Source organism: Amblyomma mixtum, chromosome 9 (assembly GCF_055824585.1).
Source record: "Amblyomma mixtum isolate Tamu chromosome 9, ASM5582458v1, whole genome shotgun sequence".
NCBI lineage: Eukaryota > Metazoa > Arthropoda > Arachnida > Ixodida > Ixodidae > Amblyomma > Amblyomma mixtum.
Genome location: NC_143020.1, coordinates 48,979,507 through 49,004,066, shown reverse-complemented (window position 1 = coordinate 49,004,066; position 24,560 = coordinate 48,979,507). Strand labels below are relative to the sequence as shown.

The window sequence follows — 24,560 nt, the reverse complement described above, 5'->3', positions numbered from 1 at the left end:
CTAAAGAGCGCCCGACAGGCTGGGGGAAAAGTAAAAGGGGGAGCGGCGAAGGAGTTGGGAGGGGAAAAAAGGGAAGAAGGGTTGCTTTATTTCCTGTTTGGCTGGCTCCTTGTTTTGCTTCCGTTGCTGTTAGTATTATCGCCTCCCGTCGAGCCCTGGCTGTGCTCGATGCGTTTCTTATTGGCAACGTGTTCGTTATCCGTTTTTGCGTTTGCCTTTGAATTATCTTCCCTTTTTCTCCCTATTCCTTTTTGCTCTTTTCTGCGGCCTCACCAGCCTATAGCTTTCGCTTCGACGTCGAGGTGTTTGTTTACTTTTTGTGGTCGTCTTTCTACGACTGCGCGTTTCCTTCCAGATTTCATCCCATTTTTTTTTCAGCTTTCCCTCGTGCCTTTTTCATTCCCTAATGTTTGCCTTTGGCCGCCCGTATAGAAGGGGTTCGGTTGCGACTTTGGTGGACCGGGGCTCTGTGTATCTCATTGCGGAGCTTCTCAGCGTGCTGGGTTCTTCAATTTATTTCCTTCCCTCTCTACTTCTCCCTCAAAGCTAGCTAGTTTCATCCTCTTTTTCCCTCCCCCATTCCACGTCGTGGGGAAAAAGGAATCGATGTTTCGGGTTTCAGATGATTGATTTTTGTTCCCTCTTTTACCCCCGAACGCTCCGTTCACCCGCTTACATCTCCCGCCGGATTTTGCGCCGCCGCCGCCTTTTTTTCCCGGCGGCTGGCGTCGTTGCATGATGTTCTTTAATGTTTTTTTTTCTTTTCCGCTCCTGCTGTTTGTCTGGTGTATTCAGTTTTCGGTGGAGTTTGCGTGTCGCGCCCGATGCCTTCCTTGCTCGAGCGCGTTTGTTTTTCTTCCTTTTTATCCCTAATTCGTCCCTTTGGGCTGCGCAACCACCCCCGTCTGTTTGCCTAATTTTTCCTCTGCCGCCGCCTTCTTTCTTTTGGTGTTGTTGATTTAAAAACCTTCTTTAGAATTCCTCTCCAGTGTGGAGCCGTATATCTGCGTCGTTATTTATTAGTCACCGAGACTTTCTCCCGAGCTTTCTTTCGCTTCGTCCTCCTTTTGACCGGTTTTGTATTTTCTCCAGCCTTCGTCGAGGAGAATCAGTGTTGCGAGGCGATATGTGTCTTCATTTCGGAACTTCGCCCAACCGTTGACTCGTCTCGAGCGGCGAGCGAGCGATCGTTCGGTTCATCGTCGTCGCTTTATAACTGAGCGGCACTGAGTTGGATTTCCTTTTATTTCCTTTTCTTCATCGCCGTTCTGCTTCGCAACACCAATTTCCGGAGCTTAACATAGTCGACGAGTTTAGTTTACATTTCTTTTTTGCCTTCCGCTCGCTACTTTTCTTTTTGTTGTTTTCAGTTTTAACTCGGCCCAGTTCCCACTTGATTCTCTGGTTAAACTCCTCCGATAAATCAACGAGCGACTGGTGGTGTTTTATGTTTCCTTTTTCCTGTGTCGCAGGCGAAACGGTTGTGAATTTTTTTGTTTCTTTTTTTTAGTTCTGCTGACTTACCGATTTCAGGGAATGGGGAATGTTACGTTTTGTTGTTGTTGTTTTTTATCTTTTTTCAGCAACAGCAGTGTGAGGGTCTTTCTAAGACGCAGGTGCCGTTGAAACTCTCGCATATTTATCCGCTGAGCAGCGAGGGAGGTAGCCAGGCGGGCCAGTGCTTTATGCCTAAATGGACGGCGAGGACAAATTGATGTGTGTCTGTATCGACATATTACGGCATTTTAGCGAAAGCTAGGCCACTCTCAGCGAAAACGGAGCTTCTATGAGACAGAAGAAGCCGCAGAACGAACTGCAGGTGTCGCCATCGCCGGCCGACTTCGCAACTAAACTGCGTTTGTCGAGGCCGAATTTCTGCACGGATCTCAGAGGCTGCGCTATGCTCGTGACGTCCACACCGAGGCTACGCTGGATGTTACGAGTTTGATTCGAATGAGGAGAAAACGTTAATAAAGCGTAGTTTGTTAGCCATAAAAGTTGTTTTTTTTGCTGCCGGACTAACATTGGCATACCCAGAGACAGCCATACAATTAATTTTTATTCTTTTTGCTGAAAACAGTAATTTTGTGCAGGTGACCTAAGTGACGTTTTGAAGGACACATGGGTCGGGTAATGAAGATTTCCTCTTTGTGACGCCGTTAGTCCCATAGTTCTTGTTGGCGTATAAATAGATGCATATTTTGCAGTTGTTAATATGTCTAGTCCTGAGGCATTGAAAATATGTCGTGAGGATAGGGTATTTTGGTTTATTCTTTCCCAAGTTCATGTAAATTCTGGCGCTCATATCAAATCAGCGCTGCGCGGAGGACATCGCCTTTTGACGCACGTGTTTCTCTGTCTGCAGCCAGGTCGCATTTCAGTTTCATAGGTCGTAATTCGTTACTGTGCAATGTGTTTATTATCTCTAGATCATTTGGCTTCTGTGATATTCGAGCGAGAAAAACAAGTGCGAAACGGCGCGCCTGAACGTTGCAATACCTCTCACGCGCTTGACGTTATTCGGCAATCGGGTTTCGCGGCGACCACCTCCACTGATAGAGGAAACGTCAGTGTCGCATTCGCTGGCGTCTCAAGGTTGAGCTCGAAGGCGTTGCACGTGCTTGATGCCGGGCCGCTTTGGACGCCCTCCTTGGATGTATGATTCATTACCGTGGGCCGCGACGCCACCGACTGCTGCGCTAATGATTTATACGTGTCTGTTCGGCAAACGAAATTGAGACGCGCTGTAGCTTCGCCGGTCTCCGCGCTGTTTTGGCCGCACTCGTTGAGAAAGGCCAACTACGACTGCGCGCGTGTGGCGCAAATTACGTTGTTTCTTTGCCGCGAGCGTTGACCGCTAACGTGTTGGGTGGTGGAAATGATGTGCGTTAGAAATGGGGGATAGTGGAAACGGTGGGTAGTGGAAACCGTGGATAGTGTAAACCGTGGATAGTGTAAACCGTGGATAGTGGAAACCGTGGATAGTGGAAACCGTGGATAGTGGAAACGTTGGATAGTGAAAACTGTGGATAGTGGAAACGGTGGATAGTGGAAATGGTGGGTTGTGAAAGTGTTGAGTAGTGGATTTGTCGGGGGAGGGGGGGGGGGGTGCTGAAATGATGACCTGTACACCCTCATTTGCCGCGGGTCGTTTCCTCGCGCATTAATTATCCTGAGGGATCTAGAGGTCTGGTCATTAATGGTTGTTTTGCTGTTATGTTTGGCGCCGGGATTTCTCTCGTAGTTAATTGTCCCAGAGGCTCGAAATCCTATGGCGCGAGGGACTCGAAGGCCGCTGCCAGAGTTAGTGGCGCCATTGGTAATAAGTAAAAAGAAGGTGAAGTGCTGACTGCGCGTGCAAAGGGTTTGATAGGTGCGCATGTCGTCGGAACGACGTCAGCATATATTCCGTGACATAAAATGCTCGCACTACGACTGTACACGTTTTGTTTTAGGAACTTGGCGTTCCGCCATCAGTCGGGTATGTAACGTTCAGGCGAGGTCGATGCAGCAGTTGTTGTCAGTCGCGAGTATTGTGAACTTGGTGCGAACGAGGTATGTTTGGATTTCAGTCCGTGTCATGGGGTAATGCGGAGATCGGGAAATAACATGGCTGGCTAACTTTTTACGATTTGTGATGATTTTTTTTTGTTCGCTGCTTCGGCCTTGAGGAACACAGTCTCTCTAGCGTCGCCGGCGAGAGAAGACGCGCCGGAGAAATTCTTTTTGTTTTCTCTCGTTTTAATCGAGACCGCTCCTCCATCACTAATGCAAAGTTGTACCGTTCAGTCGACGGCCTCGGGAGAAAAGTCCGCCGATAAGCTTGGCGCGGCGCCGTACGCGCCAAGTGCAAAGCCGGAAGGACGTTCAGGAGCTGTCGCTCTCTGCCGTGCGCGCTTGTTATACTTTGCGTCGCTCAGCGGCGGGCCTTTGTTGTCTGGACGGTGCGACGCCATTTTGTTTTCGTCTCGCGGTGTCTGGGCCCTCGCCGAGGGCCTGCAGCGCGCGGGGACGGCCGCATATCTCTGTGCCGCTGCGGTGCGAGTGCCGGCGACGCTTTGGTATTCATGATCGGCCGCTAACGAATGCGCGCCGCGCCTGCATCCTAATGAGCCTGTCGTCGTCGTCTGCTGGCCCGCTCTGCGAAGCTTGGCTTGGCTCGGCTTCTGTCGGCTCCCGCAGTGCGGCTATGCTATCATATATGCTGGCCGGCTCGGCGGCCCGTCGCCTCCTGTGGCGTCCGTCCAGTGTCATAGATGCCGCATCTCCCTATCACCGTCGGAAGCTGAGTGCATACTATATTACTTCATAGTGAAGTGGCGCTCTCTGGTGTCATCTGTACACTACGCCAGCGCCTTGAGCTTTATAAACGGAACCGCAGTTTGAAAACTCGCTAGAGGCTAATATAACGATTCTTAAGGCGATGACATTTCATTTATTTCATTTCATTACATTTCATTTTATTTATTTTATTTATTCATAATACTTTACAGGGCCCGGAAGGGGATTGTTTAGTAAGGGGGGCAAAAACAATAGATTAAGCAAATAGGAAGAATAAATTAAAAACAACGCGTGATACAAGCAAAAATTAAACACAATTATACATATACAGGGCAAAACGTAACTACAAGACATACATCACCGCGAGCAACAAAAATTAAAATAGTAGCAAGAATGCATCGCATGTGCCCAATACACATCAAAAGAAAAAGCAGTAGCCATAAAAAAACATACAAATGGTTGAAATTGCACAAGAAACCAAAACTTTGTAAAATACCAACGAGAAGAAAAGGGCACCAAGGACACAGAACAACCTGAAACAAGACACAATGTCGTTAAAGAAAATGTTTGTGCAGCTGGTCAGCTGGTCATTTTTTTTAATCTCCCGCCTGGTTGAATCGACGTCATGCCTCCCCATGTCGTTGGGCCCGAGCCGATAGATGGTTTTCACGTGACGTCATGGGCGCCATTTTATGGGTGTACCGAAGAGGTTATAAATTTATATACTTCTTGGGATGCACAGGCTATAGCCTCCACAGTGAATGCGGGAGCCGGTTGGCGAAGGAAAGGCTCAGGCTTTCGCCTGGCTTTCTGGAGCCAGCGATGGTGGCCGCTATAACGTTGGCGCAAGCTATGTATATTGAAGAGAAAACGCAGTTCTCGCTGCAGGCAATGGCGTAAGGCGGGAAATTCAAAAAGAGGAATGGTATTGCTATCAGAATCTCTGTGTCATCCTAGCCCCGCGCACGGCAACCTTCTTGTCTCTATAGTAGTCCGTCAGCGAGCCCTGTAGCTTCTGCGAGACAAATTCCATCTCCTGGAACGAGGTGACCCCAGAAACGATGAGCATGGACGATAGGGTATCGTATTCGGCCTCCAGGTTTCCCCAGAACCAGCCGCAAATCGCACATGTGCCGTTCTCGGCTGGCGTTAGCTGTGAGCGGTATACTTGGGTTGTCGTGTCTCGTATTCGCCTATTTTTTTCCCCCTTGTCAACTGCAGAGACGTGCCAGGGACGGCGAATTCAGAAACGGTTTTTCGATGTTTTGGAACGATTAAATGAAAAACAACGCGTTAGGCATGCTTAGGCTGAGGGGACGCAACGTTGCTTTGTGTCTACGAAAGTTGAAGTCGCCCGCACGGGTCTCGGGGCTGGCGCGCGTGTCTCATTTATCGCGGCCGGAAAGCGCAGGCTTCTCAGTCCGTGCATGCGTCTGCATATATCACTTGAGATACCATAACTTGCGCTAGTACGGCGTGCCACGTTCGTGAATTATGGGACATCAGACGTCGCGTTCCTCCTCTTCACGTATACATGATGAACGGTGGCAACGGCCGCTATCAGGCCAGCGTTGTTCTTAATGACGTCGCGGACATTGGTGTGAGCGCTAGAAATAGCGTGGGGCATTAATGTTCCCGTGCTGTTTACCGCATGGCTCCGTCTTGCTAGCACAGCGCACGTGCGCCTTCACGTTTGCAGCGTAGTGTTCTCCTCTCCGCCGCTGCATTAACACTTATGCACTGGGGGTCGCCTTGACCTTCGTTAGCCTCTCGCCCAGTGGTTTCTTGAGGCGGGCTAACGTGCCTCACTCTTAAGTGCTCACCCGTGCCGCGCCGTTAGGGATAGACATTAAAAAGAGGAGTGAAGAAAGTAGTGCAGAGGAGTAGAGAAAGTAGTTCAGTACTGTAGGTTGCTGTTGCGTTAGTTCCTTTGTAGCGTAGTAGTAGGAGGAGGAGGAGTAAGAGTAGTACGAGTAGTATAAAACTTTATTCCGCAAAATGAGACGGGGTTTAGGTGTTGGGGTCTTGAGCAGCAGGTGGTGTTCCTAGGTACAGGATCCCATTGGTTCTTGCTGCCTCCTCCGCCCGCTCAACCAGCGCAAGCTGATCTTGCGGGTCCGAGCTGGACCGAAGCTCCTCCCACTACTCGACTGGCGGGTTTCTAATTTTGGGCTCTGTCGGGCTCGCCCGACAGCCCCATGTGGAGTGGTAGATTGTGGCTATCTCTCCGCACCACACGCATTCTGCAGTGTATTGGGTAGGCGAAATCTTACTGTATATGTAGCGACTTGGGTATGAGTTTGTTTGTAGCCGTCTCCATGTAGTTGCCTGATGTCGTGTGAGTGTCTTGTGGGGAAGCGGGTATTTGCGGCGTCCTAACTTCCAAAACATGGTGAGCTCTCCGTAGCTGTTCGGAGTAGTCTTGGTTTCACCCTTTTTTGTCGCTCGCTCGGTTTGTGTAACCTCGAACTATCGCGTCGACTTAAAGGTTTCCCTCCACTCCTCCGTGCCCAGGTGCCCATACCATATTGTGCTTGTTTTTGAGTTTTGTCGCCTCCCTGAGGAGGGTGCCGGCCTGGCTCCTCTTTCTATACGTATATGTATTCTGTAGCATTGCTGTATGTTCCATACCGTCAGATGGTTAACGCGTTCGAGCATTACCGTGGCGTCGGTTTGCTTGTGCCGATTAGCGGAAGCTTTGCTTCGACCTGGCGTTTCCGCTCGCTTTTCGCGCATCGTCGGAGCAGTTCTAACACTTCCGTGTCTGTTCTCCGTTTGCACTTTTCCCCCTCTACCCTTCCTCCTCTCTTTCCCTTATTGGGAAGTGGAGGGTGTCGCTCGTAAGCCGATTTAATTGCCCGGAAGAATCGGCGCCCGTTCGAGCCTGCAGAGCTCGCTCAGGCCGCCCGCCAGACTAATTTGTGTAGTATACTTATTTCTTGTGTGTTTGTGTGTGTGTGTGCTTTGGGGTGCGCGTTGGGGATTTTCGACCGAGTACGTTTGTGCGCGCCTGTTGATCGGGCCGTCTGGCTCCTTCGCTAACGACTCCCGGGGCGTTGGAATGCCGGCCCTGATTGCGAATCGAGCCAGCCTTTCGGTGGTGTGTGTGAATAAAGGCTCGCAGCAGTCGCGCGCCTACGCGCGGTGATTAGCGTAACGAACGTCTGGAGGCTGCAACGCCGTGTAGGTGAGCGGGCGAGGTCTGGGTACAGGGCGCGGGCGGGGCTTACGAGTGGCAGGTATATGGGCTTCGTTTCTGCGGGAATTGAAGAAAGAAAAAACAAAGTGTCGTTAGTAAAAGCGAGGAATGAGCGTGTTTTTTTTTTTTTTTTCGGCTCCATTGAGCGCCCGCAGCCTGTCGGGCTTTGGTTTGTACTTTTTTTTTTTTTTTTTGAATGGCGACGCGCCGTGCGTCGGAAGTATAGTCGGAAGACTCCGGTGGTTCGTTAATTCGCTGAATGCCGGAAGGAGTTTGTATTTCGACGCTGTTTCCTCCTCCGTGTCGTCGCTTTTGCGCCGTTCTGTGCAAAGAGTCGTATGGCTATACGCATCGCGGTGAAGTTTTCGGTGGGTTTTGTTAAACGCGTGTGGCGGCACGGTGCACGTATATTGGCAATACGAGTAGGAATGCTTAAAATCACGCTGAATTTAATTCGCGCTGAGTTGAAGTTGTTAAAACTGATCGAGTTTCTGGTTTGAAGACAGGGAAAATGAGTACGCTTTCTACTTTTACGGGTATGGTTACTGAATTATAGGAGGGAACAGCCGCTTTGTTCGGAAAAACAAGTTTTGTGTGCATTTCACTCTAAACATGAAATGAGTAAAAATGGACTAGCTATCCTCGCACTCCCTTTACGAGGCCTAAGCCCTTGCGTAGATATGCGTCACTAAAAATACGGAATACGTACGACTGGCAACGGAAACAAACTCCCTCTTCGAAACAGGCGAAGCTCTATCAGTGAACATTTTAACTACGGTTTCAACCTGCTCTCTTTGCTAGCCTCAATACTTCCTATACCGCGTTTAAAATCCTGTTTATATTGCATAATAGCTCGAACCGCAACGCACTATGGGGCCGAATTGAAACGCGAACACGCATTTGCGTTTTTTTTTCTGCTGTGCAGTGATACCGTCCTTTGCGACCGGTTTACGAATGTGTACCTGTCCGCGTTTCATTCCGGCCTGATAGAACGCCTGCAGCGAAAAAAGGTTAGCACCAGTGACGTCATCGGACCGACGAAATCGCACCGTGCGGCCGGCGCGACGCCCCGGTTTGCGAACACGCCTTACACACTAGTTCAAGTTTGTTCAGCAACGCACACAATGATAGTGAATACAATGAAATCAGTATTGAAGGAGGTCCCATAGTACACGACTATCGGGGGGGATATCCTAGAGGAAAGCAGGTGGGGCACAATCTTAAACAATGGAAGGCAGTTTATCAATTTGTTAGCTTAAAGATACAACCAACAAAAAAAAAAACGACGAAAATGATAATATGGGTGAGAAAAACGGCACGAAAAGTATGTACAACAACAACTTTGGTACCGTCTTTGTCGAAAGTAACCGGGCTACATGGTTTGCTTCTAGCTTGTTTAGTGGAGCCCTTGTGGCTTTCCTAAAGATCAAAACGTGTTGGAAGGTAAGAAGACCCCTGTTCCTTACCTTTAACGACCATTTCAGCTTCAGGGAAACTGTAAGGGCTCCACTGTATAGGAGCTTGAAGCAAACCATGCAGCCTGGTTACTTTTGACAAAGACTGTACATAATACAGACAAAATAGAACTTTAAACAATGGTTACGATTGAGGAGCATGTGAACTGCACAGCTACCGGCGTGTTCGTGACCGCAGCGCCGAGCGTCGTCATCTGCGGCTCCGTTGTCGCGTCACTTGTGCTAAAATTTTTCCGCTGCAGCTCTACATCTTTGCCACACTCTGTTCATTGGATTCTGGGAATGCATCTATGCGGCTTGCGGGAAATTTTGCCGCTGGGCGCGCTATTGTCGCGCCCTTTGGTTTCGGCGCGTTGCACGACGCGCTCGTTTCGCGATGCGTGGATGCCGCGCATCCAGGCTCGCGCGTGGCTGGGCGCTTTTCGCGCGAGTACCGGGCACGAACTCAGCCCCTCCTCCTCCTCCTCCTCCTCCTCCTCCTCCTCCTCCTCCTCCTCGGGGTCACGCTTTCTGCACCCTCGCGTTGCTGTCGCGCACGCTTGCTTCCGCGCGAGAGCGCGCACGCAAAACGTAATAATCGTGTACTCATTAGTCCTCGCCTCTTTTCTCTCTCTCTCTCTCTTTCGGTTCGCTTCGTTCTTTTCGCGGAGCTTCGACCTTTTAGCGTTTTAAGCGGTTGCTTTTTACTGCCGGAACTGAAAAGAAGTGAGAATCCGGGATAGAAAGAAGCGGGGAAAAACGAGAGAAAATAAAATAAAGGAGTAGACTCGAAAATTGTACACAGTCTCGCTCGGTGTGTGTTCGCAGTTTCCGACCCGAGGTCGGTCACGTTTTCCGCGGGCGTGGGTGGGTGTGGGCCTCTCTCGGACGGCTGAGTTGCGACAAATTGTGCCCCCCCCCCCCCCCCCCCCCACCTCCCTCTTCGTATACGCCTTCTCCCACCCCCAAACGTCCACCCCCTCTTCGTTGCGGTTTCTGTGGCTCTCGGGTAAGAGGGAAGTGGAAATTCGGAGAGAATAAGCGCATGTGATGTTGCTTTTCAAATTCCGTCAAGCGGTCGCGGTTTCTCCGCTCGTAGCAGAGTCCCTGCGATTTGCGGTGGGCCTCAGCGAGCAGGTAATAGGATACGCGTGTGACCGACTCGTATACGTGCGCCGTTGGGATTTTTTCACTCTGCGATGCGAGGCGTGGGCGCCGTGTTGTGCGGGATGTTTTGTTCGCGTGTGCGCCCCTCGAAATCACGCTTCTGGTACGCGCGTGCAGATGCGTGTACGCCTGACACGTAGAGCTGCCCTAATCGCGCTTACGACTGCGGAGAACAATGTCCGGGTGACGCGTGACTATGCCGCCTGCGCCGTGTGTTCGGTGTCTGGCGAAGTACCGTGCAGCGGCCAGGAATCTGCGCGGGCGCACTTATAGGCGGCGCTTCACTTCCGGTATAATTCAACGTCGGCTGTTCCTAGTGCTTCGGTGCACCGCACTTGAACACTAGAGAGTTTTAGCACCGCTGTGCCGTAAATATGATATTTGGGGTACCTTGCGACCGTGCGACAAATGTAGCTGGGCGAGCCCGGCAACAGTAGCAACAGAAGCGCGTTGCCGTGTTTGCCGTACAGCTTTCTGGTAGTGCTAAAACTGTCTACTTGCTAGCTTCAAAGAAGTCTTTAAATTACCGTACCCTTACTGCAGCAGGTGTCCTGAGTAGCCTTCTTTGGCTACTCGGGCTTCAAGGGCTGCCGCAGAAAGACTTGCCCCAATAGCAGTAAACTTCTTAGAATGGCGTTTCGTTTGCCATTTATAAGGTTTCGGGTACGTTCTTAAAGTATTCGAGAACGTCCGTGACACTCCTTTCTTATTGCAAAACTGGCTCAGTATACAAGAGAAATATAGTGCATAGAGGCGGTACACGGGAGCGGGCGACGCAACACTGAACTTTTGTGTCCCGTTTCTCCGTTGTCTTTAGAGTGTTTTAGCATAGCCTAGGCGTGCTAGCGTAGACGTCCAGTAGATTATACCGGATGCCTGCTGCGCTCGCGCGGTGGCCCCATTCGACCGCGTATGCTGTCATAGTTCGTTCGGAGCCGCATACGGTCATCCGCTGTACAGAGGGCAAAACGCTTGCCTGGAACACGTTCTGGGTGTGTTTCGTGCTGAATGCGCGATATCTAGCGACAACATTACGTTGAAAATGGTATGGATGTAAGCATGCGCAGTTAAACTCGTAGTATTTCATCGTCATTTTTTGCCTTCCTGGTTGCAGCGGTTTTGGGAGCTGCGGAAAACACAGTTCGGTCGGTCTAGACATGTTTTGCCTTCTTTACGTCCGCGCTAGTACGTCACCGCTACGATAAAACTGTGCAATATTTCCTCCTCGCGTACTCCAGTTAGCAGCAATAGCCCATTTACGCGCTTTGTAGTCGTACATTAGCACCCCTGCTCAGTGCTGTGCGAGAGCTTTCCCTACAGGTTAGCTGATGACGGCGGCAGTAGCTTCGGCAGCGTAGCACGCTTCTGTAGCGAGACGGGGCCTACAGGTCACGGCGCAGTGCGCTGTCCCACATTTCACGTGCCGGCCACGTTGTATCTGTTTGAGGCGTGTCTCCCATCGTGGGTGGCCCCGGCCCGGCACTTTTGATGTCACGCAGCTCGCACACTGCTCGATCTCGCCCTGGGCGGATTGCTTTCGTCGCCTTGCCGGGCCCGTCCACACGTGTCGCGACAAATGGGCCGACTATTACGTGCGCCCCACTCGGTCGCCCCCGGGCTCTGCACGGGATGAAGGCAGCAACTCTCTCTCTTCTTTCTGTCGGCGCTTGTGGTGTCCGCAGTCGCGTCGCCACGGAATGCAAAGGCGCCGCTACGGCTACACCCGCGGCGCTCAGTACTGAATAGAATGTAAATTTGAAGAGGAGTCTAATTTTATGTGCAGGGTGTTTCACCTAAGACTGTACACAATTTTTAATAACAGGCTGTTTCAGTTCGGCACAGCATTACCAGCGGTGTAGTACTATCACGATGCAAAGAAACGCGAACGTGGCGCCTACGCGCTCCGCTGTTGGAATTCTTTTGATTGCGCTTTTACTTGGGTGGTGAGAAAGTCTTTAGAGTCGTCCTAGAATGCATCGTGGACGACTCTAGCGTCTTTTAGCTACCGCCGAAGTCAAAGCATGATGAAAAGAAATGCGAAGAGCGGAGCGCCTCGACTCCGCTCTGTTCTCTTTTCTTTTCCATCGTTTTTTTTCTCTCGTTTCTTCCCTTTCTTTCTGTGTGCCGGTAACCGCGGGGGGAACGGCGGAGGAGGAATCTGCCCGCGAAGTACGCCCGAACCACTTTATCGCATGAACACCCGCGACGCGTACGTTGCCGGATGACGAGTCGCGCACGGTGATGCATGATGATGATGATAGTCACCCAGTGTTGTTGGGCTATATGTCATCTGGCATCCTTATTCTTCTTCCCTGGCTTTATTTTCTTCTGTTTACCTTGTCTGTTTCATCAAAGGTTTCGTATTCAGTCAGGACGAGGACATAAAGCTGGTGTCTGTCTGCTGTGGCCAAGTGTCAGCAATTGCACATGGGCAAAAATGAACCAGACTGCTTCATTACACTCACGGCCACTGCAGACTATAGGCGGGATACAGGTCAATGAAGAGCCTGTACTACAATAGCAGCTGGAGAGTTTTATTCGTATCGATGACATTTGTTCATCAACCTTCATTCGCACTTTCCTTTTCCTCCGCTTCCCTTTCCCCTGTGTGGAGTAGCAGGCCAGGGCCATGTTGCCAACGGCCGACCTCTCCACCTTTTCCTCATGAAAAATTTCCTTCCTCTCTATGACATTTGTTGCCGCATTTACTAACTAGGTTCCTGAAACTAACTGTTATCGTTTATCTTTCTTCCTTTTCCCTTGCCCAGGCTGCTGCTTCGTCACATTCTACACGCGCAAGTCTGCCCTGGACGCCCAGAACGACCTACACAACATGAAGACCCTCCCCGGGGTAAGCGAGAACCGCTCTTTCCTCTTCCGTCCGCCATACGGCACGAGTCACCGCTCTCTGAAGGAAAGCGAGGCGAAAATAAGGGCTCCGTTCGCGTTGCAGCGACACAGTCACTCTTGTAACGTTGAAAAGCTGCATTTGTTGTTCCTGAAGCGTAATGTTTTTTTTCTTCTTTTTTTTTCATACTGCTTCATGCAAATCAAACGTCTCTGTTCCGCCGACGTCACATTGCTTGGTTAGGAACTGTCGCTTTTCAGCGAGCTTTATGTTAAAATCGAATCTACAGTAGCCCTTGTCTGGCTGGAACCTTTGAGGTAATGTAGAAGGACTTCTTGCTGGGCGAGTTGGTGCATAGCTTTCTTGGGGTGGCGTTGCGCACACGAACAAACATACTCGGGAAAGAGCAGAAGACAGAAAGAGTGCTCTTTCTGTCTTCTGCTCTTTCCTGTGTATGTTTGTTCGTCTGCGCAACGCCACCCCAAGAAACCTTTGAGGTCGGTTCTTAAATTTTCGATTTTGGATCCTTCGTTTCTTTTAATTCCTTTTTCGAGAAAATTCGCGCAGGCTGTTGTTTCCCCAATACGAAGGGATGTCTCGGCGCTTTCCTTGGACGTAGCGGTTGCTCTGCCGGCAGCGCTGCGCGCGGCGATTTCAGGAATTGCGACGGGACTCATCCTGCGGGACTGGATGGCGTCGGTCGACCACCATGGGGGCGCTCCAACGTGTGGTCCAAGAGACACCCGCCCATCTTTGTCATCCAACGCGTCTCCGTTTTTCGGGTGCACCGAGATTGTGACGAGGGCGTCCATCCTGTCGACCTTCGGCGGTTGCGTGTGGGGCCCTGAAGAATTCGACGTGCTGAGGCCACACCGTGGCTGCAGGTGTTCTCGATGGATGCGACAGCAAAAAAAAAAAAGAAAAGAAAAAAAATACTGGGCCTTTTTAAAACGCGTGTTCTTAACAACGCGACCGCCATGCATGGACGACTTTACGTTGACCGATGCAAACTTGCGCGAGCCATTTGTGGATTGACGTGCGCATGAGTTTTACAAGTTTTTGACTGCTGATGGAAGCAGAGGAAACTCGCGTGGGATACGATGTTTACCGTATTTCTTTTATGTATTTCCTTTACGGCGCTCGAGGCGTAACTTGCGTGAGTTGGAAGAAAACTTGCAGTATGTGCCAGCCTTTGTGTGTTGCGGCACGAAACCCGGCAGTTGGAGTTAATGTACTGGTTGACAGATTGAGTAATAGTAGTAGTAGTGAGTGGTTTTAATATACATGATAAATGGAAGGCAAATGATGGTTGCTAGCCCCGGCATCTGCCATCGCTGCTGGAAGCACCTGGGCTGGGGCAGCGGAAATAAAGGGATAGCAGGCAGTGTGTAGGAGTGAAAGGAAAGAGGTGAGGGGAGAGTTAGAAAGGACAGCGGAAAAGGTACGCTGGGACGGCAGTGCTATTTTTTTTCTCCTTGACTTATATTCGCAACGTGCAGTTCTGCCACTTTCGTCGCCAAATCGTTGGCTTCTCGCATTCTGCGGGACAGCTCACCAAGCAAGTTTTGCTCTTTTTTTTCTGTTTCTGTTTCTTCATAAGTAAGTCTCATTCACGCTTCAGCGCGTGCTTAGGGTTTGGACTCTAGTTCAGATCAGCGCCTCCTTTATACTTTCTGTGCCTGGGAGAACGCTCTCCTCGGGCCGTCGAGCGCCGGCTCCGCCGCCGCTGGCGGCTGCCGCTAGGAGGCGCTGTGTGAGTAGAATGCGTCGCGCGCGTAGGGTGCCTCGATGCTCGGTGCCTCTATGCTCGATGCCCGCTCTTCTCGAGGATACGAGAAGCTCGGCTACTGCTGATCGGCTGCGCGCAGTATGATTCTTGTTTCTTTTTCAAGGATGAGGCTGGGCGCACTTCTGCCGTGTCATTTTCAGCTGCAGGGCCAACCATTACGTTCGGGAAGAACGTTTATTGGTGGTTCGTACGTGCTTCACGATATCAGCAACACGACGCAGCACATACACCAACATTTTCCGGATGCTCGCCAATTCGACGACAGTGCTGATCCGCGGCTTGAATGGCTTGAAGTCACTTTCCGTATGTATTTAGAAGGGCTAAAAAAAAAGATCTGGGCATACCCGTGAATTTCTCCGAGACGAAACCAATCAGGCAATTCTGATCACTACCTATTCCACAGTGGCGTGTGTCAAATATCTGCTGACTGAAGAGGAGTTCTTTTTCGTCCTCACCCGAAAATTCAACAGCAATCCAATTGAATCGCTGTTTGGTAGTTTGCGAATGTCATCCGGGTGTAACGACATGTTGGATGTTCGGGCTGCATTGCCAGGTCTCGAAAAACTACTGAAGACCGGGATCGCTACGTCTAATTCAGCATCCAATATCGCCCACAAAGAATGTGCTTCGATGTCAAGACTCGTACCCGCTGACGTCCTTTCTTCTGCGCAACCAACTCCTACTCTAGCTCCAAAGCCTCCCCAGACGTTGACTGTGCAAGCAGCGCCGAAGCTGTCGAGAGCAAGATTGGTGCTTCAGAGGCCTACTACCACAATTTTGCCACAGCACTTGCCGTCGCTTCAGATCTCGGCTACCGCTTATGTGGGCGGGTACATTGCATGAGTTGTTGGCGAGCATATGGATTGCGAGAACTGCCTTACTTTGTGTCAAAGCCGGCTAGCAACCAGCCACTCCTTCAGTTCACCCGCAGCCAAGACCGAGGTGGGCTACTCTACCCGTCAGATCAACTTCTCTTCGTTCTCGATTCATTAAGAGCTTTTGCCGACCGTGCCCTGCAGGACGATCAGACCTTGAAAAAGCCTCTCACCACATTAGTAGAGCACGCTGTCCCAGCTCTTCGCGCTTCAAAGTTGCTGAAGTGCAGGAGCGATGGCATCAACGAGCACAGGCTTAAGCTCATGAACCTTATATCGGTTCGTTTCCTGAGGCCGCTTATCTGCAACTACGCATTCAATGTCAGTGACAAGCATGACGCAGTTAAACATTTTGCAAAAAAGCCCCTTTCGAGAAAGTACGCGAGGCTCTGAGGATGGCGTACGTTTTACTGCCGTGTGGGAGTTAGCCTCCACAATACTTCTTTTTTCGAGTTTGAGTAAGCGTTGACTCACAACGCACTGATATTGAATATATGAACCTCTATATCTGCGCAGCGTTATGTGCAGGCAGATGATGCAGCGTCTCACGTTACATAGCTGGTGGCACTGACAGCAGGGCGCATTTTTGGCGCGTACCATACACGCTCAAGTTGAGCGTCAACGATGCGACTCGAGACACCATGCAGTCTTGCAGGAAGTGCGTGGCAGATCAAAGCTCCACATTTTTCTGGCGCCAACTCTGGCTTCGGTGGCGACAATGGTAACTCTCAAAAACTTTACGAAGGAAACGCGGGATCAGGTACCGCTTTGGAAGAACGGCTTTACGTGCTACTTACATGAGTAAACAACAGCACGCAACGGAGCTCTTTCAGAGCCCAAACATTCAGTATTAGCTGCTGCCAAGCACTGCTTTCAAATAACGACCCTCAGACAAGCGAACTTAAAGGTGACAGAACAATTTTCCACGCAGTGGATTTAAGCAGGCGCGCGCTGTCATATAAGCGCAGCAGACGACGCGCGAGCGCATTGCACAGCAGTAGCCGCGAAAGACACGACTAAAATGGTCCGGTTACCCTTAGCGACAAGTGCTTCCGAGCTCCCTTTTAAAAAAAGTTTCGATTGTACTTGAAACAACACGAATGCAGCCGAAAACTCAACGACAGAACAGCTGCGAACGGTCTGCGTTTCTACCAGCGACGCGCGGCAGTGATCCTACTCCGGTGGCGGCGCGTGGCGGCGAAAGGCTGTACTAGCCCCGACGGCGGGCTCCCATTGTTCGCCTCTCGTTCTCCCAGGCACAGAAAGTATAGAGGAGGCGCTGTTCAGATCTACGTGCGCGCACTTTTAAGGTAGCAGAAATTCCGCGCGACATGCCACAGGCGGGGCCTGTTTTCATGCTTCTATGGATCAAACGAGGAATCAAGCCGGCGCGTGTGTGAATGTGTCTCTTTGGCACTCCGTCGTGTCGTACAATAGGGGGGACATTTTTTTTTACGCCCGTTTCCTCGGCGTACTCTCTACTGGCGACGTCTTCGTGCGGTCGCGCGGAATATTTTCTTTGCACAAAATACCCCTGTCCTGTGCGTATACACTGGATTCGCGGGCATGCCCAGGATCCGCATAATATCCATGTGGATGCAATGACACACCTTGACACATCCGATATCCCGCCACCTTCCCCTCTTCCCTCAGATCCGTTCCTGTCCCATGTTTCCGAGAAACAGTCTTTGCGTCAGCGAACACGCGCTCTAATTCCTCCGTGTTCGTACCCTCTCCCCCGGAGTCTCACTCGGGAGGAGGAGGTATCTGTGCGCCGGGTTCGGGCAGGAGCGGCTCTGACTCCTTCTGTGCGTCATCGGTGGCGTGACAAACGTTACGAAGTGACAGACAAGTGTCCCATTGTGGTGCTGCGCCCGACCAGTTTGATGAAAAGCACTTGCTGTGGACTTGCCCGGCTACAGCTTCCGTGAGCTAGACGACGTTTACTAAGAAAGGTTGGCCTGCGATGGGACGTTGCAGACGACTATACCAAGTGGACTCTAAATAATCGCTATAGCACGAACTTTTGCCGCTTTTTAAGCGAGGCTTGTTTGCACTCCTTTTTATAACTTTCTTTCCTTTTTCATCATGCCTGATGGCAAACAGCTCGAATAAACAAAAAAAAATTTCGCGTCTTCAGCGATCTCGAGCCGAACCGCAAGTGCGCTCAGCCTTGCGCGCGCGATCCAAAATACGCAAGACGGGGAAGAGAAAGAAGTCGTTCTATTTTCTCTTTCCCCGCGAAAACGAAGAAAGAGAAAGAAGAGAAGTGCAGGAATGTCGCTCGGGTTGAGGTGGACCCCGCGTCATTGGCGACTCGCTCGCGATCCCTCGTAGCCCCCTATCTTTGGATGGCCGCCACCCGAGGGCCTGTCCAAGACTCGTCCCGTGCCCGCCCTGAACAGCAGAAGCGGCAGCAGCAAGACCCGCTGGTGAGCGTCGACGACGAGGAGTACTCGGGCGGCTCCACCGCGGAAATCCTCAGCTCGCCGCCTCCGCCCCCGTTCTACCGCGTCCGGGACCCGCCCAACGTCCGCTGCAAGCGCTGCCGTTCCTCCCTCGGCGAAGGCACCGGCCGTTCCTCCGCCTGGAAGCTCGTCGCCGCCGCCGCCATGACGGTGGGCGCCATCGCCTTCTGCATCTTCTTCGTCGCCTGGTACAGGGCCGAGGCGTCGGGCTCCGCCACGGCCGCGGCCGACCGGCGTGCCCTGGGACGCGCGGGTCGCGACCCCGGCCACCACCGCGCCGCTTCCACCTCGGGCGGCGGTTGCGTGGGATGCGTGGAAGGCAGCCACTGCCGCCGGCTGGAAGACGGCTCCCTGATCTGCACCCAGAACTGCCTGGTCGCCGAGGAGTGGCCCTGCCGGTCCGGGTTGTGCGTGTCCAAGTACTCGAGGTGCGACGGGTTGGCCGACTGCGACGACTTGAGCGACGAGGTGGGATGTCCCTGTGACGAGGACGTCAACTTCCGGTGCGGCCTGAACACGTCCTGCCTGCCGCTGGACCGCCGGTGTGACGGCCGCGCCGACTGCTGGGACATCGCGGACGAGCTGCACTGCCCGGTCGAGGAGTGCCCCATGGGGGACCCCAAGGCGTACCACTGCCACTCGTGGCACTGCATCTCCTCCGAGCTGGTGTGCGACGGCGAGGACGACTGCGACGACGGCAGCGACGAGGGAGGGTGTCCCGCCGACGTGGGCGTCCAGGAGTGACCTCCGGGGTGTCTGTCTTGAGAGCGTCGGTCGCGAGTCGACTTCGTGGGTCGTTAGCCGCGGCGTCGAGAGTTGAACCAGAGCTGTCATTCGGAGCTGGATTGGTGGTTTGTTGGCACTCGGGAAGGGGGGGGGGGGGGGGGGGTGAAACTGACTGTTTTTTGTGTGCATATCTACCTGCTTGTGTTTGTGTTTTTTCTTTATTTTCCTGGAAACTCTTTTCTAAGCGAGAATCCTCGTGCAGAACCGCAGACCTTTCTGGAAGAGTTTTGACACATCGCCTTAATGGACGGGGAGTGTTAACTGTTTGTGCTGCTTTTTTTTTTAATTGAAGAGACTCTTGTTACGCCTTCAGGGATTTCGGCCGCGAGCCCGTTCACGGTGACTCTTTTGGTGTTTTTTTTTTTAGCAGCCTGTCGCGTAACGTTACCCCTGCTTTGTACATACCCGCAGCTCGTTCCGTTCAGCGAGCCCGAACTCAAATTAAATCGAGCATCAAGGCTTGCTGTACTCAGCCCCAATGGGGGTCTCGCGCGTTTTTTTTTTCTTCTCTCATTGACAGTGGGTGATGCTAAAGCACGCATTACTATAGCTCGTGCAACCGTGCATGCTTCCACTGCGTGCAAACTATCGTGAGTGTAGAGCAAGTCTAAGCTCACCAGTAAGTTCGGGTAAGCTGTCACCGGTATGCAAACCCACCACTACCGCCACCTGCGCGAGACGTCGTAATTACAACGTCACTGTTGCGCCGTCCGCCCACGCGAGAGCGAAATCGTGGATGACTGCACGAACGCTCAGCGATGCAGACTGAACCCCCCCTTCCATTCCTACAGCGAACGATGACTACGACGGCTGCGTGCGCTTCGGTGCACGCGCGAAACCTCTTCTGGCGGGAAAGAGAGACTGCAGGACAAAAAAAAAAGAAAAGCACCCACTGTGAGCTGCCGGTCGTGGAGGCGTGGGGGGCACGTTCGCCGACGATGCGGCCGCTATGGCGAGGCGGCGGGCGCGGAAGCCATACATTTTGCAGCGGGTCCGCATATGCTCGCGCGTTGCGGCGGCGGTGTTTGTAAGCTGCCGCTCTCGGGACGTTCTGTTATACGTGCCTGTGTAACTACACCGCCGTGGATATGGATAGATGGCGCCTGGGAGCGGGGAGTGCTTTCGCGGGACGCCGAACGGACTCTGCGCGTATGAAATGGGGAGAGTGCGCGGGACGACGGGTTTGAGAAGCGGGATGCTGTGTGGGGAGGGAAGAAGGGGGGAAGCTTTCGCAGCGGGGGAACAGGGAGCCGAGGCTTCGGCGGCGGTGAGGCCTGTTTTTATATGCGGGCATGTCGTCGTCGTCGACGGCGTCGTAGTGCAGGGAGCGGAGGCGCGCTAGCGCTCCCTACACATACTCCCTCCTTCTCTCGCTTTCATCTTCCTCCTCCGCCCCTCCTCCTTTTTTCCCTACTCAGTTATTTACGCCTCGCCATATTCCTGGAGACTCGGGCTCTCTGCTATAGTTGTACACTCGTTGCCGCATTCCCCTCCGCCTGTCTGCCTGCCTGCCCGCGAGACGTCGACCGTGTACTTTCTAGTGGGCTGGGGTTTTCGGAATACCGACTCCCGGAGACCACCGCTCGTGCGTTTGTGCGTGCGAATGCCGCTCACTATGCTCGTTCAAGACGCCGCTGGCGGTAGCGGTCGCCCTTCTGGGTGGAGTAGGAGAGTGGTTGCGGGAAAGGTGGGAAAGGGAGAGGGGGATGCTTTATCTACACCCGCGCGAAGGGAGGCAGCGAACGAGCGCGGGCTCCTCGAGTCTCGTAAATATTTCCCGGCCGCCTTTCGTGAACGTGCGCGCATTAAAGATTCGCACTCGGTCCGGGGGTTGTGCCTGCCTGCCGGTGGTTGTGGTTGCGCGGTTCGGCCACCGCGCTCCGCCCCGTGCTGTGCGCGAAGGGGCCGCTGTCGGCTGGCTTTTGACTGTTGCTTCGCATGTACATAAGGCTATGTTGGCGCAAGCAGAGCGTCTTGCCGAACATGTTAGTTATCTTATACTGGTTATCGTATGTCGCCTTCGCATTGAACATGCACTCTTAGAAAAAAGGGGCTAATAGGGGGCGAGAGGTTAGTCTTTTTGGGGACTAACTGACCTGCCACTGGCAATCGTCTTTTTCGGGACTAACTGCAAAGGGTGTAACTGTTGCCCCCTTCGAAAGGGTGCAACAGTTAGTCCCCGGGAGCAGACATTTAATGAAAAAAGGCAAACGACGCGTGATTTCCAGCGTAATTTAGAGCGGGATAGTTTCCGACAGAACTTCACACATATAACAACGATAAAGGAAACAGAAATAAACATACATGAAAACACCAGGACTCGAACCGACAACCTTTGGATCATGAGCCGAGCGCGGATATGATTACGCCACCACAGAGGACAGTCCACGGCAGAAAATAAAAGCCTTGTATGCGAAACACACACACGGTCTGTCTGTACCGCTCAAATTGTTATCACAGTGTGGTGGTTTTGGTTTCATATGCTTTTTAAAAAACCTGGGGTAAGCTTTAATGCGCACGCACAACGGTATAAATCACGTTTTGGCCAAAAAAGAAGTGCTGAACTGTGTATACATTACGGCCGGTACTTCACAACCACAACAGTGGTTTTCTTTTTGTTTCTTTTTTTGCGTATAAGGTGGTCTTCTTCCTTGCAATTGGCAGCTGCACATTACAGCCTGTTGAAAACAAAGGTAGAAGGCGACACTTCGTTTTTTTGTTACCGGCGGACAGCGGTGACAGGGAATTGACTGCCTCCACTCACCGATTCGCTAAGTGTCGCCGATAATTACACAGCATCACATAAGCTCGTAAACAACGGCAACGGTATGAAACTACGTGTACTTGCTCATCCCTAACTTTTACAACTCACGTTTGACACGTATTGAAGTTCGTAGTAATTGTTTATGCACTTGCACAGCTGCCAGCCGTTTCGGTGGCACGAAGCCTTTTTTTCAAAGAAAAGGGTATCCGCTTCGTCACAGGCAGCGGCAGTGCTCTCACTGGCCTTAGACGACATCCATGCGCTTCAAAAATCGAGTACTATTGCAGTCAGGGTCTTCTCGCGCAATTTTCGCGTGCTCCTGTGCTGCGATTCTCCCTCCGTTAATCTCTTTCTCGGCAGTTAGTCCGTTGAGTTTGCGCACGGCGCGCATTTTTGGCAAGGAGTGTGTCGTGTTCAAATTTAGGGACTAAAGTGCCCTTTTTAGGACTAAAGTTGTCTTTACTCCCCCCTGGGCGGGTTTTTTTCTGAGAGTGTGCGCTCCTTACGCAACTTCGTACTCGAGACAGAAGGAAAGCCCCTTTGTGAACTCTGTCCTGAAGCGGTCGCGGTAGACGGTGTTTTAATTTCTTGCAGGAAACTCGGAACTAAGAAACAGAGCGTTGCAGAGTGTTTTACGGCAGGCGTATTCTTTTACATCCCCGGCTTGTTCTTAGGAAGGAATGCAGTAGTTAAAAACTGGACGCGAGTGCTTAAGTTCTTAAAGCAAGGAAATGTCATGAACGAAGCGTAACTCAAAACCTAGCACTCCGTCGGCTCACTCAGATTTCTCCAAACCTGTGTGTTGGCGCAAGATAGCCTTAGCTGCTTAAATACCGCAAGACCCAGTACGCGCGTACGTAGTCTTGACGTATAATTGGCCGTGGTCAGTGCACCGCTGTTTTCCTACATTAGGGCAACTGAAGCTACGCGGGAAGATGAGGTGCCCTTGTGGATTTAAATCAAGAAAAATAGGCCACTTGGGAGAGGCAGTTTGTATATTCTTCGTGCTTCACGCGCTTTCTTTTAGAAAGTGGTGTTCACGTAATCTATATACCTGGTTGGGTACGTTCAATGCTCGGCTTTAGTGGGATACATCAAGAAGGAAGCGGCTTTTCCCCCGTCAGAGGACCCCGTTCCAGCCACCGGCGTTTGCCGACTCCCATGACCCTTCTAGCGTGACAATACCAGTGTGTATAGCAATGGTAACGCAATTAAGAGAAGGGGGGAAATAAAAGATGGCATAGACGCTCAACACAGCTGCTTCGAACCACCTAATCGGCGGCGGTGGGCCCAAGGAAAAGGCCCATCTTAATGGTTAACATTGGCGTTAGGGCACTCACAATGTCTTCTATGTATGTGCCATTTGATTTGAACTATCTGGAAGTGAGGGTGTAAAAAGGAGGGGTTGCAAAATCATTTAGTGCTAGAATCTCGGCGCCTTCCTGTTGCTGATCTGTCTATAAGTGCCTTGCAACCGTAGTAATTACGTCACCGCTTGCAACCGGAGTAATTACGTGTGCCGCTTTTCGCATGCCCTATAGCACTTCGCCAAGCGCTTGACATTCCTCAGTGGGAACGGGTGGTTCTAGAAGTATTTTCTGCGCGCCCTAGCGAACATACTTAGTAACTTTTCCAGTCGGCGGTCAGTCTCATGTGGCCGCTATTTTCGTCGAGTGCCCCCTTTTCCCCCTTTATTCCGAAGACGTATGATCAAAATCCGTTCTGGGTGTACGCTGGGACAAGTATAAGTTAGTAACGCGCCCCCAATACCCTCAAGAACACCCCGATGGCGGTGCCGTTTTGTGTGTGTTTTTTGTTTAAATCCGTCCCTCCAACAAAAGGGGGGGGGGGGGGGGGGGTACGCCTTTTCCGCACTCCACGAAGCTGTTAAGAGAACAATGTATGAAATAATGCCCGGCTCTGTCGAAATTCCGTTCGTCCCCCTCTCCGTGCACAGCGAGCCAGCCTAGCGATTTTTGTTAAGAGCAGATAAATCTTTTCTTCTTCCCCCTTTTTGAAAAGCGCCGGGGCTTCTTTATCGGCGCCCAGCCAGAAGAAAGGGGTTTGGCTGGGCGTCTCTTTATAGTCTGTGTGTGTGTGTAGTGGATTGCTCGGCGGCGGTTTCGAAACTACACAGCCGCTCGCCAGCGGCGCTGGCGCTTTCTTATTAGCGATTGCGCCACACCTGATGCATAGCTTCGAATTAGCATGCGCATATTTTCTCGCTGCCTCCCCCCCCCCCACTCCTCCTTCCCTTTTTCCAGCCTTCCGATCCGATCGGAGTTCATTTCTTTTCGGGGCGGTGTGAAAAACGGATTCCCACTCTCTCAGTCTCTTTCTCTATCTTGCTCTCTCTCTCTCTCTATCTCCTTCATTGGTCGTGCTGGATATTGAAAGGCTGGTGCGCGCCTTTAGAAGTCATAATTAAATGGCGGGGCTCTCTCTCTCGCTCTCTCTCTCTCTCTCTCTCGCAGCGCTAAGATATGTACAGCTACGTATGCACGTGCCGTTTTCTTGCATCATGGGCCGCTGACCGTGCCCGGCTGTCGCGTCCGGGGGATTCTGGGTAATTTGAAGCGTTTTGTCCCTGTGGTACGTTCTTTTACTGTCACGGCCGCTTTGCGCTTTTTGTTTGGTAACTTTGTGCGTCGCTGTAATTAGTTGCGTCGTCTGCATGGGAACGTGTGGGATGGTTTAAACGCAGCAATGCGGTTAACAAGTCCAACGGCGAGACGTTAAGGAGTTCTATAAATGTACGGGCTCCTTGGCTGACATTTTGGGGCACGGTGAAGAACTACTGGTTTGGTTTGGCTTGGTTTAGTTTATTGAGGTTTAACGTCCCACTGCCACTCAGGCTTATGAGGGACGCCGTAGTGGAGGGCTCCGGAAATTTCGACCACCTGGTGTTCTTTTACGTGCACTGACATCG

At 51.8% G+C, this 24,560-nt stretch overlaps 2 protein-coding genes across 6 annotated transcripts in view; both read left to right on the top strand.

Moving 5' to 3' along the window:
- LOC149328933 (CUGBP Elav-like family member 2) overlaps positions 1 to 24,560 on the top strand; it is a 572,935-nt gene that overhangs the window by 220,147 nt on the left and 328,228 nt on the right. For all 5 annotated transcript variants that reach the window (XM_089559969.1, XM_089559968.1, XM_089559966.1 and 2 more), the window contains one exon: positions 12,870 to 12,952. In XM_089559969.1, the coding sequence (XP_089416095.1) occupies positions 12,870 to 12,952 (83 nt within the window). The remainder of the gene's footprint in view (positions 1 to 12,869; positions 12,953 to 24,560) is intronic.
- On the top strand, positions 15,854 to 24,042 carry LOC149328934 (uncharacterized). The gene has a single exon (XM_089559947.1). The coding sequence runs from the start codon at positions 17,965 to 17,967 to the stop codon at positions 18,823 to 18,825; it is 861 nt and encodes a 286-aa protein (XP_089416073.1). The 5' UTR covers positions 15,854 to 17,964; the 3' UTR covers positions 18,826 to 24,042.

Excerpts from the sequence above, each read along its gene's own strand:
- LOC149328934 (XM_089559947.1), top strand. The coding sequence starts at position 17,965 with ATGGCCGCCACCCGAGGGCCTGTCCAAGACTCGTCCCGTGCCCGCCCT.